The sequence below is a fragment of the Cherax quadricarinatus genome, chromosome 40 (assembly GCF_038502225.1).
Source record: "Cherax quadricarinatus isolate ZL_2023a chromosome 40, ASM3850222v1, whole genome shotgun sequence".
In the NCBI taxonomy this organism is placed as follows: Eukaryota; Metazoa; Arthropoda; class Malacostraca; order Decapoda; family Parastacidae; genus Cherax; species Cherax quadricarinatus.
Window position 1 is genome coordinate 5604992 of NC_091331.1, and position 13782 is coordinate 5618773.

The 13782-nt window shown below is 38.0% G+C and overlaps 1 protein-coding gene across 2 annotated transcripts; it reads left to right on the top strand.

The window, feature by feature from the left end:
- Positions 1-3768: 3768 nt before the first annotated feature.
- Positions 3769-13704, top strand: Rrp4 (exosome complex component Rrp4). 2 transcript variants are annotated; one of them, XM_053774798.2, is made up of 8 exons: positions 3769-4088; positions 5035-5174; positions 5664-5773; positions 6242-6369; positions 10335-10469; positions 11184-11357; positions 11552-11683; positions 12655-13704. In XM_053774798.2, exons 2-8 carry the CDS (start codon positions 5053-5055, stop codon positions 12724-12726), a joined length of 873 nt encoding a protein of 290 aa, XP_053630773.1. In that variant the 5' UTR covers positions 3769-4088; positions 5035-5052; the 3' UTR covers positions 12727-13704. The 2 variants fall into 2 exon arrangements, with proteins under 2 accessions (XP_053630773.1, XP_053630774.1); XM_053774799.2 differs by having other exon boundaries at positions 5044-5174.
- The last annotated feature ends 78 nt before the right edge of the window (positions 13705-13782 follow it).

The window sequence follows — 13782 nt, forward strand, 5'->3', positions numbered from 1 at the left end:
AGGCGAAGTTTTGGTTGTGATTTAAAAGTAGTTTGGGGGGAAATGGAGGAATGGTAGATTGGAATGGGGTAATATCCCATGGCAATTGGAAGACAAACAAATTCAGTTTATCCTCTTAAAGGTATCCCTTCTGAGAATCTCAGTAATTACTTTGCTTTACAAGAATGTTAAAGTTTGCAATCTTTGACATCACCTCTAACACTCTAGTTATGATTATGACGTTTTGGATTTTTTACAAAACAATGATAATAATAATAATAATAATAATAATAATAATAATAATAATAATAATAATAATAATAATAATAATAATAATAATAATAATAATAATAATTAAACCTGTCACGGTGTAAAGATAGGTATGCCAGGTATGACACACCAACCCCCGGTACCTCAACTCATGCAACAGGCCTATAGTAATTGCACTTCACAACCCACAAAATGCAGAGAAGTGCAGCTCAGCTGCGTGTGTGTGTGTGTGTGTGTGTGTACTCACCTAGTTGAGGTTGCAGGGGTCGATTCAAAGCTCCTGGCCCCGCCTCTTCACTGGTCGCTACTAGGTCACTCTCCCTGAAACGTAAGCTTTATCATACCTCTGCTTACAGCTATGTATAGATCCTACCTCCACTACATCGCTTCCCAAACTATTCCACTTCCTGACTGCTCTGTGGCTGAAGAAATAGTGTAGATGATTCATTACCTCTGTAACTTGCCATGATTGTGACCAGATCTACCTGGAGTTCATTACCTTTGTAACTTGCTCAGCTATCAAAACTTTGGGGTCCAGTCCCTGGACCCATTATATACCTCTGTAATCTTTTGACTACCACCCACAGGATGGGTATGGTGTGCATAATAAACATATTAAACTAAACAGCTCCCTGGAGAGAACTGTGAACGATAAGTCAACCCTCCCTCCCAAGAGGTCTACAACTGAGATCAAAATATGTAAGATGCCTGCGAGTTTTTAAATGAGTAGGTAAGTTTATTTGGGTATAATTTTACACAATTTTGGATGATAACAATTGCCTTACACAGTAAGATGTGTAAACTACCAAGGATAACAGATCCCAAAAGGCAAAGTTATGTTTCCATTTCTTTTAAAAACTTCATTGTGTTTAGCAGCCTGACTTTCAGATACAGTACAAATCCATTATGATTTTTAATAATAACAACACACTCAGTAAATCAAATACATGAAAAAGAAAATAAGATGGCTCTGTAAGAAATTACATGCCTCGTTTTCTGTAGCTTCACTTACTAATCTTAAAAATATGAGATGAATCATATTCTGAAATTTGGCTTGGTACATCCGTAGAATTTTTATACTCACTTTACATCTGGTATACATAAATATAGTTATAGAATTATCATGCATAGCAGCATATGTGTAGAGTATACCTGCCATTAGTTTTCTAGGAAAGATGTATCGGTCTCTGTTATATCGCGGAAACTAATTGATTTATCTTTATGAAACTCGGACCAGCTAATCTGTTATGCAAGAGTATATACTTGAGAACTGCTTTGTACAAAATATAATTAAGTTAGGTTGTCGACAGTCAGTGCCTTCTTGCTACCGGATCTTTCAGTTATAAACCGAATATTTTACCACTAAGCTACTGATGGAGTCCATTGACTTAATTGTCAGTGAAAAGCAGCATATTCTTTTCTATGTGCTTTCTTCATCATAACTTTCAACAGGTCAAGTGCTACATAGCGATGCTGAGGACGAAATGCAAGGAATAAAAAAAGAAAAGGCAAGTGCCTTAAGCCAGTGATTCCACTGGCTTAAGGCACTATGGACGAAGTCGAATTGCCTTTTGCTGTTGGTAAGACCACAAACAAGAAATTTATTCAAAGAATCTTTTTTTGATATAATAAGTTTGAAGAACACATTCTTCGATTTAGCTAAACGACAGCTTCAGTTAGTAGCAATGTTAGTGTCACAGCTGTGACATTTGCAACAACGTTGGAAGAGTGTGGTCACGTCACTCTACCCCTGCCGTCAGCATTAGTAATGAATTTTTCCCTGTCTTCTTTCCCTGGGACATTTGTCCTCATTATACATTGTCCGCTGCTGGGCAACTGTTGTAAGCGTCCCTCCTCAATGCAGGTGCCTTGATGATAACGAGGGACCCTTGATCCAAGGAGTGAGACGTCCTCCCCTTCCTTGGATTCAACCTGAATGCGTTGCATTCTCCAGGGAGCTGTATAACCCCTAAGGATTTAGTGCTTCCAAATAAATATAAACAGAGTATAATGTCGTGGGCATCTGGATCGGCAAGGGTGTCCGTGTAACCTCTTACCTGGAAGATGTTTCGAGGGTCAACGCCCCCGCGGCCCGGTCCATGCCCAGGCCTCACGGTGGGTAAGAATCTGATCAACTAGGCTGTTACTCCTGGCTGCATGTAAGCCGACGTACGGTCCACAGCCCGGCTGGTCAGGTACTGATTTGAGGTATCTGTCCAGTTCTTGAAGACAGCCAGGGGTCTATTGGTAATCCCCCTTATGTATGCTAGGAGGTAGTTGAACAGTCTTGGGCCCCTGATATTTACTGTGTTGTCTCTTAGCGTACTCATGATGCTCCTGCTTTTCACTGGAGGATGTTGCACCGCCTGTAGAGTCTTTTGGAATATTTTGTTCCGGTTTCTGTTTCCAGACATATTCATTTCTTCCCTTTCCACGATGTCATTAATGGTTGTTTCGGACCTCCAACCTAACGTGCATTACAGGTATCCAGAAATTCGACTTCCCTCACTCCATCATCTTTCGTATACAGCTTTGGTTTTGTCACATAACTATTAAGCACAAAGAAATCATTTTTGCTGTGTCGCTGGACGTGACGATGCAGGGGCAATGAATAAGCAGACTCAGCCGCTTAGTTATTAGTGATCTCCCGATTTTCCACAAAGGTATGTCTTTCTCTGACCAGTTTTCAATGATCTCTCACAATGCCACGCGCCAGGAGCTGTGATGCCTCGACGCCTGCAACCACAAATAGGTAAGTACTAGCAACAACGTTTGTCCGAATTGGACCACAGCAAATTGTTGTCTGGCTTTCTTTACAACGCTGTTGTGTTTGGGATACTACACTCTCCTGCTTACATATCAAACACATGCGACACACGGACAACATGGAAAAAAAAACAAGCAACGCTCTGCAAGATGCTGGGTCACCTCATAAAGATCCGGGCAGGGACCCACTCTACCTGAACCTGCTTTGAATGGGCTGTCTAGCACCACTGCCAGTCCACTATATCTCAATAAATTGTTCTATCAGCGGGCACACAGGATTCGTTTCCGATATCTTCGCTGCCCCAACACACTCTAACTGACTTCATTGCTGAAAATCACACTTTTAATGCAGACTCTTGGACTTTTTTTTTTAACAGAAACTAGCCTGTTGCACTAATCTTGATTTAAATTTTGCTCTTGCTATCTCTTCTGCCTCTCCTAACCCCACCCCTCACACATCCCTGCCCCTCACACACCCCTACCCTTACATGCCCCTGCTTCTCTCACACCCCTACCCTTTGCACATTCCTACTTTCGCAGAATAACCCTTATGGTTTTAGCACTTAAATTGATAATAAAGCAGCACTGTGTGACCCGTTCAGGTTTAGCGCTTGATTTTATTATTATTATTATTATTATTATTATTATTAGTATTATTATTATTATTATTATTATTATTATTATTAGTATTATTTATTGATCATGATAAAAATTCTCTCTAGAGGAACATGTTTCATTTAAAATTCCCGCCCATACCCGGCTGCAGCTTCCCTAGGGCCGCCTCTCGGGAGGCGCAACTTTTGGTGGCCCTCAACAACCCTCCCAGTATCAACAATAACAACATTGACATTATAATTTTTCTGTCTAGTCGTTAGTCCGGATGATCCTGTTTCTTTATACTCCTAGGATGGGCGCTCTTTAAACCCAAGATTTATTACTAAGGTTGCCGTAGCTTCTATGACACAACAGGAGAGGAAGGAAACCTGCAAGTGCACCACACGTGTCCTGCAAGAAAGCTACATTTGTTATACATTTCCAATAGAAGGACTTCATTTGTAATACAGTACATAATAGTAAGTCTTGATGCTCTAACTCATACGCATTTAGCACTTTTTTTTATTATATAAAACCCTTGGCCTTGCCGTCCCTTCCTTGGATCGAACCTAAATGGAAATAGGCTCAAGGACCCCAGTGGAAATATGTCACTTTGGCTTTTTTGGGTTATCCTAAGTGATCTACACATATGCTACTATGTATGATAATGTATGTAAGTTTATTTATGTGTACTTGTACCTGAATAAACTTAATGCCTCCCATTCTCCGAGGCTCTATATGATCCTTACAGTTTTAGCACTTTACCATGGCTAGTAATAATAATAATAATAATTTACAAATCCTTGCTATGTCTCATTCAGTTACTAAATAAACATAATTTCTATATTTTTTTATTACTGATTTTGGTATCTATAATATGGCTAAAATTACTCCTAAAGTCGGTTCCTGACCAGCCGGGCTGTGGCTCGTACGTTGGTTTGCGTGCAGCCAGCAGCAACAGCCTGGTTGATCAGGCTCTGATCCACCAGGAGGCCTGGTCACAGACCGGGCCGCGGGGGCGTTGACCCCCGGAGCTCTCTCCAGGTAAACTCCAGGTAACTGTATCCTTGAATACTAAGATGTACAAGAACTCCTAAATCCAATACTTATCACTAACAAAGTCTAATATAAGTTAACCCTTCATAAACAAATGAAACAATAGTGGGTAATTAAGCTGAAATATGTATCGTATACAAAATTGGAATATGTAATATATATATCCCTTGAACGGGGCTGCCTTGATGTTCAAGGGCTCTTCATCCAAGGAATATTGAGTAAATCCTATTTCCTAGATGAAACTCAATTTCCTCAAATTATCCAGCACTGTACAATCTTTTACATATTCAGTTGAACTAACAACAATCTCTTTTTTATAATTAGCAACTACATACTAAATATATTAATAATCCTCTGTATACTTTCTGGTACTTTCAGGTTATAACCATGGAAATTCAACTAGCGAGTGAACTCCCTCGAGTGAAGGCAATGGTTGGTGCCCAAGGTTCGTCAAGACCTAGGCTAGTTACTCCAGGAGAGGTGATATCCCAAGATACTAGTTTTATGAGGTAACTATAGCTTTATTAAGGTACATTAAAATATTCTGAATCATTGAAATGATGAATTTTAAGGAGGGCCAATAAGATAAAGTAGTAGAGCATTGGCTTCATTTAAATATGGAAATACTGTAATTGGGAAATAAAAGGGAGGTCTCACTTTTCTTCCTTATTTGTTCATTAATTTGACTATGTCATTTAATAGTCTCAATATTCTCCCATTATCATTACAATAAATAGTATACTTTTTCTAATTTTTTAAAATTCTCTGCATTTTGGTTCATAAATTCAGTATCTAGTGAGGAGACTATTTTATTTGTACTGTATGTATATATTCTGGTATGCATTTCTTAATTATCAGGTAAATTAACAAGAAAAACTACTGTAATTTTAATATTTAGTTGCTAGTTTAGTATCTGTTAATACTATGAAAGAAAGACAAATGTTGGTAGGGATAGAATATAAAAATACACATGCATTATACATGTACTTATTTTTCAGAGGTCATGGCACATATATGGAAGAAGGTGTTCAGGTAGCATCAGTTGCAGGTTATGTAACTCGAGTAAATCGTCTCATAACTGTGACCCCCTTGCGCCAGGTATATCAAGGTATAAGGCTAATTTCACGTACTGTTAAAACAATTTGGAACTTTGTGCATATTGCTGGATACTGTGTTAAGTTTTTATTGAGAAACAGATTCAGAAAATTTGAAATATTTTGAGTGTTTTCTGTACTGTACTTATTTTATTTTGATGACATTAGTTCTATCATCAGTACACAAATGCAGTGTACCATATATCTACTATGTTCAGTTCCAAAGATTTACCATTTTTGCACAAATTCAGTGGCAAGTACAGACACTAATCACAAAGTTCTTTGACTTACTTCCATCAGGTATCATAGACATCTCACCTTACTCATTGTCATAATTGGTATAGTGCATTGGCATTTTAAAAGAATGTTTTTTTTATTAGTACAGGATAGATACTGCAGTACCATACAGTATTCAGCAAGGTTATTAATAGGACTTGATATTAAGTTGAGGTACAAAGTTGTGAATGAGTTTTCATTAACAGGTGCAGTTGGTGATACAATTGTTGGACGCATTACACAAGTCCAGAACAACAGGTGGAAAGTTGATGTAAATTCAAGATTGGATGCAGAGCTCAGACTGTCAAATATTCACTTACCAGGAGGAGAACAGGTAAATGAGATTTACACCTTCAAAAGGTTTAGGTGCTAGGTAAACAGAAAGTATAATACAGTGGTACCTCAATATACATCCTTAATCCATTCCAGGACCTTGGACTTATACCACACGGGACGTATACCAAACGAATTTTCCCATAAGAAATACAGTGGAGCCCCGCTTTACGATCACCTCCCAATGCGACCAATTATGTAAGTGTATTTATGTAAGTGCGTTTGTACGTGTATGTTTGGGAGTCTGAAATGGACTAATCTAATTCACAATATTCCTTACGGGAACAAATTCGTTCATTACTAGCACCTGAACATACTTCTGGAATGAAATATCGTAAACCGGGGGTCCACTGTATAGGGAAAACGATTAATCCACTCCCGTGAAAAAATCTTATTGTTATTGGCATATTATACATTGATGGGGTTGTTTAAAATAATTTAAACACTGCTTAATACTAAAATATGTAACTTAAACACTGCTTAATACTAAAATACACACATAAATTAGATGAAATAAATGCAAATTTAACCTCACTTTGCTTAAAAAAGTCGAGTGCCTACTAGGATGGTGCTGAGAAGAGAGAGAAGGAAATGTTATTGTTTGGAAGGAGAGTCTCCTTCTCTTTTCTGTCTCTTTTCCTTATTTGGACCTGGTTGAAGCTCATCAGGTTTGACTTTTACTAAAAATTATATATTATTTATTATCACACTGGCCGATTCCCACCAAGGCAGGGTGGCCCGAAAAAGAAAAACTTTCACCATCATTCACTCCATCACTGTCTTGCCAGAAGGGTGCTTTACACTACAGTTTTTAAACTGCAACATTAACACCCCTCCTTCAGAGTGCAGGCACTGTACTTCCCATCTCCAGGACTCAAGTCCGGCCTGCCGGTTTCCCTGAATCCCTTCATAAATGTTACTTTACTCACACTCCAACAGCACGTCAAGTCTTAAAAACCATTTGTCTCCATTCACTCCTATCAAACACGCTCACGCATGCCTGCTGGAAGTCCAAGCCCCTCGCACACAAAACCTCCTTTACCCCCTCCCTCCAACCTTTCCTAGGCCGACCCCTACCCCGCCTTCCTTCCACTACAGACTGATACACTCTTGAAGTCATTCTGTTTCGCTCCATTCTCTCTACATGTCCGAACCACCTCAACAACCCTTCCTCAGCCCTCTGGACAACAGTTTTGGTAATCCCGCACCTCCTCCTAACTTCCAAACTACGAATTCTCTGCATTATATTCACACCACACATTGCCCTCAGACATGACATCTCCACTGCCTCCAGCCTTCTCCTCGCTGCAACATTCATCACCCACGCTTCACACCCATATAAGAGCGTTGGTAAAACTATACTCTCATACATTCCCCTCTTTGCCTCCAAGGACAAAGTTCTTTGTCTCCACAGACTCCTAAGTGCACCACTCACTCTTTTTCCCTCATCAATTCTATGATTCACCTCATCTTTCATAGACCCATCCGCTGACACGTCCACTCCCAAATATCTGAATACGTTCACCTCCTCCATACTCTCTCCCTCCAATCTGATATTCAATCTTTCATCACCTAATCTTTTTGTTATCCTCATAACCTTACTCTTTCCTGTATTCACCTTTAATTTTCTTCTTTTGCACACCCTACCAAATTCATCCACCAATCTCTGCAACTTCTCTTCAGAATTTCCCAAGAGCACAGTGTCATCAGCAAAGAGCAACTGTGACAACTCCCACTTTGTGTGATTCTTTATCTTTTAACTCCACGCCTCTTGCCAAGACCCTCGCATTTACTTCTCTTACAACCCCATCTATAAATATATTAAACAACCACGGTGACATCACACATCCTTGTCTAAGGCCTACTTTTACTGGGAAATAATTTCCCTCTTTCCTACATACTCTAACTTGAGCCTCACTATCCTCGTAAAAACTCTTCACTGCTTTCAGTAACCTACCTCCTACACCATACACTTGCAACATCTGCCACATTGCCCCCCTATCCACCCTGTCATACGCCTTTTCCAAATCCATAAATGCCACAAAGACCTCTTTAGCCTTATCTAAATACTGTTCACTTATATGTTTCACTGTAAACACCTGGTCCACACACCCCCTACCTTTCCTAAAGCCTCCTTGTTCATCTGCTATCCTATTCTCCGTCTTACTCTTAATTCTTTCAATTATAACTCTACCATACACTTTACCAGGTATACTCAACAGACTTATCCCCCTATAATTTTTGCACTCTCTTTTATCCCCTTTGCCTTTATACAAAGGAACTATGCATGCTCTCTGCCAATCCCTAGGTACCTTACCCTCTTCCATACATTTATTAAATAATTGCACCAACCACTCCAAAACTATATCCCCACCTGCTTTTAACATTTCTATCTTTATCCCATCAATCCCGGCTGCCTTACCCCCTTTCATTTTACCTACTGCCTCACGAACTTCCCCCACACTCACAACTGGCTCTTCCTCACTCCTACAAGATGTTATTCCTCCTTGCCCTATACACGAAATCACAGCTTCCCTATCTTCATCAACATTTAACAATTCCTCAAAATATTCCCTCCATCTTCCCAATACCTCTAACTCTCCATTTAATAACTCTCCTCTCCTATTTTTAACTGACAAATCCATTTGTTCTCTAGGCTTCCTTAACTTGTTAATCTCACTCCAAAACTTTTTCTTATTTTCAACAAAATTTGTTGATAACATCTCACCCACTCTCTCATTTGCTCTCTTTTTACATTGCTTCACCACTCTCTTAACCTCTCTCTTTTTCTCCATATACTCTTCCCTCCTTGCATCACTTCTACTTTGTAAAAACTTCTCATAAAAATCTGTCCAAAGAACTTTGCTTCTGCCTTCTCCTCAGAATGTTTTGGAAATGTGACATTGTCCTTGATAAATGAAGTAGGGGCTTCCTTTATCTCCTTTTCCAAGCCTGAAGAGAGTGCATCCATCTTAGTCTTCTGCACCTCCTTCTCAAGTTCCTGCAGCTCCTCAGTGGTCAGCTCTTCCCTGTGCCCCTCCACATCACCATCACTCACATCCAGACCCATTGGCCTGCCCAGTTGTGGCTTTGTCTCAAATGAGAGGTCGTGACTCATTTTGACCCATATAAGTTCTAGCACGCAAATCATATTCCAAGCAAAGGTCGTATACCAAGCAAAAATTTTCGCATCCAAACAGGACGTATACCAAGTTGGACTTATTCCATAGTGGACGTATACCGAGGTACCACTGTAGTTGCATATAGATCTGTACTGTGTTCATATTTTAAATTCACTTGTGCCTCTTGAAAAAAGTCTCTTGCTATTCACGTTCATTTTAGCAAAATTTTGTACCTTAAGTGTTTCTGGTTAGTGCCTCAGAGCATTTCTGTAAATGTTTAACATTATAATATAAGCTTTTTTTTAACACATCTGCTGTCTTCCATTGAGGTAAGGGGCCCCTCCCCCCCCCCCCCCAAAAAAAAAAAAAAGAAAAAAAAGAAACACTTTCACCATCATCTTGCCAGAGGTGTTCCAATACTACAGCTCAGATACCCCTCCAAACTCCAAATATCCCCACCTATCCCTCAGAGTACAGGCACTGTACTTCTTACCTCCAGGACCCCATTCCAGCTAACCTCCACTCCTATCAAACATGCTCACAGAGTGATAAGAGTGATGATGAGCAGTATTCTTATTTTTTGGGTCACTACCTTGGGAGATGGCCGGTGCTTTATAAAAAAAAAAAAGTGTGTGTATTTGCATGCATGTGTGCATATATATGTCCTTAATGACAGATTGTTCATATACTACCAAGGGATGGGAGGGGCTTTGAGATAACCTGCTCAAATTGCTTTTGTGAGCATAGTTGCTGCTCCTCCTTCCCTCTATGATCATGTTGCTTTATAAATGCCTTCATATGAACTATCATGTATAAGCATTTCTGTTTTATTTTGAAATTTTAGCGACGAAGCAATTTGGAGGATGAGCGTGGCATGCGAGGGCTGCTGAAAAATGGTGACTTGGTTTGTGTGGAAGTTCAAAAGATTACTGATGATGGATTACTAAGACTTGCTGCTCGATCTACCAAGTTTGGAAAGGTTTGTTGAGTAAAGTATTATGTATTTCCCATTCTGGTTAGTAGGTTCTTATTAATCATAAAATATATATGCACTGTAAAGTAATATATGCTGAATAACCCACAAATTTAATAATTTAATACTTTGGGTAACATAATCCCATCAATGACTATTTTTTAATGTTATAATCATAAATACAGAGATTAAATTAATAAGTTGAGGGAATGTTTGAAAGATTAGGAAATACTGTATAAAATATGTTATACGATAGCATAATGTTGGAGTATTTTGAAGTGACATATACGAATGTGTAAAAACAAAGTTATAGGAAGTATTTTGTATCCTTCAAAGGTAGTTACTGGATGAAACTGTTTTAGAAATGAAGTAGAATAAATGTGCATAGTCAAGTACAGTTATAACGTCATCGTAACAATTTGGATTAGTCAAGAAGACACTGCATGACTGGAATGTATTGTTTGCAAATATGTCTGCAAAGGTTTGATTTGTTTGCTTGTGATTTTTAAGTATTATTTCTTACACAAATATTGTTCTTGACTTTAGTTTCATTTTTGTACATTAAAATACATAATTTAATTGTACTGCATTTATAAATTGTTTGATTAGGTATTTATTGATTTTAATTATGCTTTGTGTGAATTTTGCCCAGGTTCATGCACTTTTAATGTGCTTTGTAATAATTATTACAATTAATACCTGTTGTTGTTTACTTGGCAGCTGTCCCAAGGCACCTTGTTGGCTGTGTCACCGTCACTTATTGTGCAGGATAAGCAGAGGATGCACGACCTTCCGTGTGGTGCACGAGTTGTCTTTGGAGCAAATGGTTATGTATACATAACACCAATAATTCCCCAGGAACAATCCTCATCCTACACAGTGAACTTTGAAGAGGTAATATCTTGTTTCATATGACTTTGTGTTGTTCGTTTTAAAAAGCTGAACACATACCTGTTATTTAGATGCTCTTGTTTATCCAGTATTTTTTAGCACAGTAGCCTTTTATAGGGGAAACTCTGTTAGCACGTCTTGTGTTTCTTTTATTCTTGGTGTGTGTGTGTGTGAGATTTCAGTTTGTATTTCCACAGGTCCCTGTTGACATTCGGAAAACAATTGGACGTTTACGCAACTGTATTAAACTTTTGGCGCATCATTCTATTATGATCTCCCCAACAAGTGTTATGGCAGCTTTTGATCTCTCCACCGAACAAGAATATGAGGTAAGCTATTGATCTATGCAATTTGTAAATCCATATTAAAGTAATTAATAAAATTAAAATATGCAGACCTAATACAGTATTACAATAGCATCTCTCTTTCAGTAGTATGTCTTCCATTCTGTCAAATGATACCAAGAAACAGCCAATAAAACCATATAAAAAATCCTAGAAAACATCTCAAATTTCCTATTTTAAATCAAACACAAGGTCAAGGTTTTGCTTTTCCCATCATGCACCATGTAGGGCAGGATTCTTTTTATACTGTGCACAGTGACTGCACAGACCCATTTTCTCATATCTAGGCCAAAATTTACTGCTATCAGCTTATCTGAGTGAGCTGAGGTCAAGACATAGATCTACCCTGGCATCAGTAATGAAGGTCTACATGACAGACAGTGAAAGGGTGAAAATTTATTTTTTTAGGCTTACAACTCCTCTTTCTCAATTTAACCCTGACCTTTGAAGCACTATATATGAACACCAAATCTTCTTGGATCATTATTTGACCTTTGTTTCAAATTTAATACAAATAAGCCATTCACAGTATGAGGCATATTTAGAGAATTGCTACCTAAAGTTTAGTAATCCTACTGGTCTTAATAATTCTGACTGATTTATTCATAATTGTAGTTATCCCTAGGCACTCAAGATGTGGGATGTGCAAAAAAATGTTTGCTAAAGAGGGATTCTTCTATTTCTGAAGCTGTTTTCATAGATTACAATGCCTGAATTTTACTGTTTCAACCTTAATATATTGATAGAAGTTCTTAAAATTTGAAGCAGCAGGCTTAATGATAGAATAAATTCATATGATATTGATAAAAAAATGTTGAAAATGAGATAAAATTCATTATTTTATTTAAAATTCATACACACTATAAAAATATCAACAAGGCATCCATTGCAATGTATGTTGGTGATATTAAAAATATCTTACCTGAATTAATTATTTAACTTGATTTTTTCCTCAGGTGAAGGACTTGTTAAAGCCAAATATAATGCAGCATATAGCCATGACAACAGTACAGATGATGAATGAGTAATAAGTTCACTTAATTAAAAACAACAACAATAATAATAATAATAATGTACGTATTTGTATACAATGTCATTATTTAATCAGACATGTTTATTTTTGTACTTATATAAAATGTCAACATATTCTCTGCTTGACACACTGTTACTTTCTTTTTCAAGAATCTGACCTTTTTGAGTTTAGCTTCTAGTTTGATTATATTCATCAGCAATGGTGTTCTGCAAGGCCCTCGACAGGTGTCCTCTGGCCTTTTTTTTTTGTTATATATTGTAAGCTGTAGCTCAGTGGTAGACCACTCAGCTATACATCAAATTCCATCATTATTCTGGATATCCACTACTCACGCTTGAAATTGTGCAGATCTTTCTTCATTGGCTTCTCTAAATAACAAGTGTTCATGGGATAGTAAGTTATAAAACTGTTACAAATTTAAGTTCCCATTTATTTATACTTTCATTTTTAGCACTTAGTTCTGATTGTAATAATATTCTTTCATTTTATTCTGTTCATGAGGAGGTCATATAGTGCCTGGGGAATGAAGGCATTCAGGTTCAGTCTAAGGGGAGTTTAAGTTCCTTTCCTTGGATCAAAGGCCTCTCACTGGTACTATTTATTCATAGGTCCTCAGACATTTAAGCTATACCTTCAACCTGCTTAAGTGCCAGAAGTCTACTTTGTTTGTATTGTAATGGGAGGGGGATCATATAGTACCTGGAGAATGGGAACCATTCAGATTCAATCCAAGGGAAGAATAAGTCCAGTTCCTTGAATGGGGAGCCCTTTCACCAGCATCAAGGCATCTCCCTTGAGAGGGTGGGGTTAATCACAAGTCTGCAGATTTGTAATACAATTGAAAACCATTTTTAGCACTTTTTTGATTATAATAATAATAATTGAAAATCATTTTGCAAGTTCTGTCTAGCCACTGGCAGCTTCTTCATCTTATATATAAAAAGTAAAAGGACACAAGTGCAACTAATGTGACATTTATTGTGGCAACGTTTCGCTCTCCAGGAGCTTTATCAAGCTTGATAAAGCTCCTGGAGAGCGAAACGTTGCCACA

Excerpts from the sequence above, each read along its gene's own strand:
- Rrp4 (XM_053774798.2), top strand. The coding sequence starts at position 5,053 with ATGGAAATTCAACTAGCGAGTGAACTCCCTCGAGTGAAGGCAATGGTT. Across the intron at positions 10,470-11,183 it reads GATCTACCAAGTTTGGAAAG|CTGTCCCAAGGCACCTTGTT; the intron begins GTTTGTTGAGTA and ends TTTACTTGGCAG. Across the intron at positions 11,684-12,654 it reads CCACCGAACAAGAATATGAG|GTGAAGGACTTGTTAAAGCC; the intron begins GTAAGCTATTGA and ends TTTTTTCCTCAG.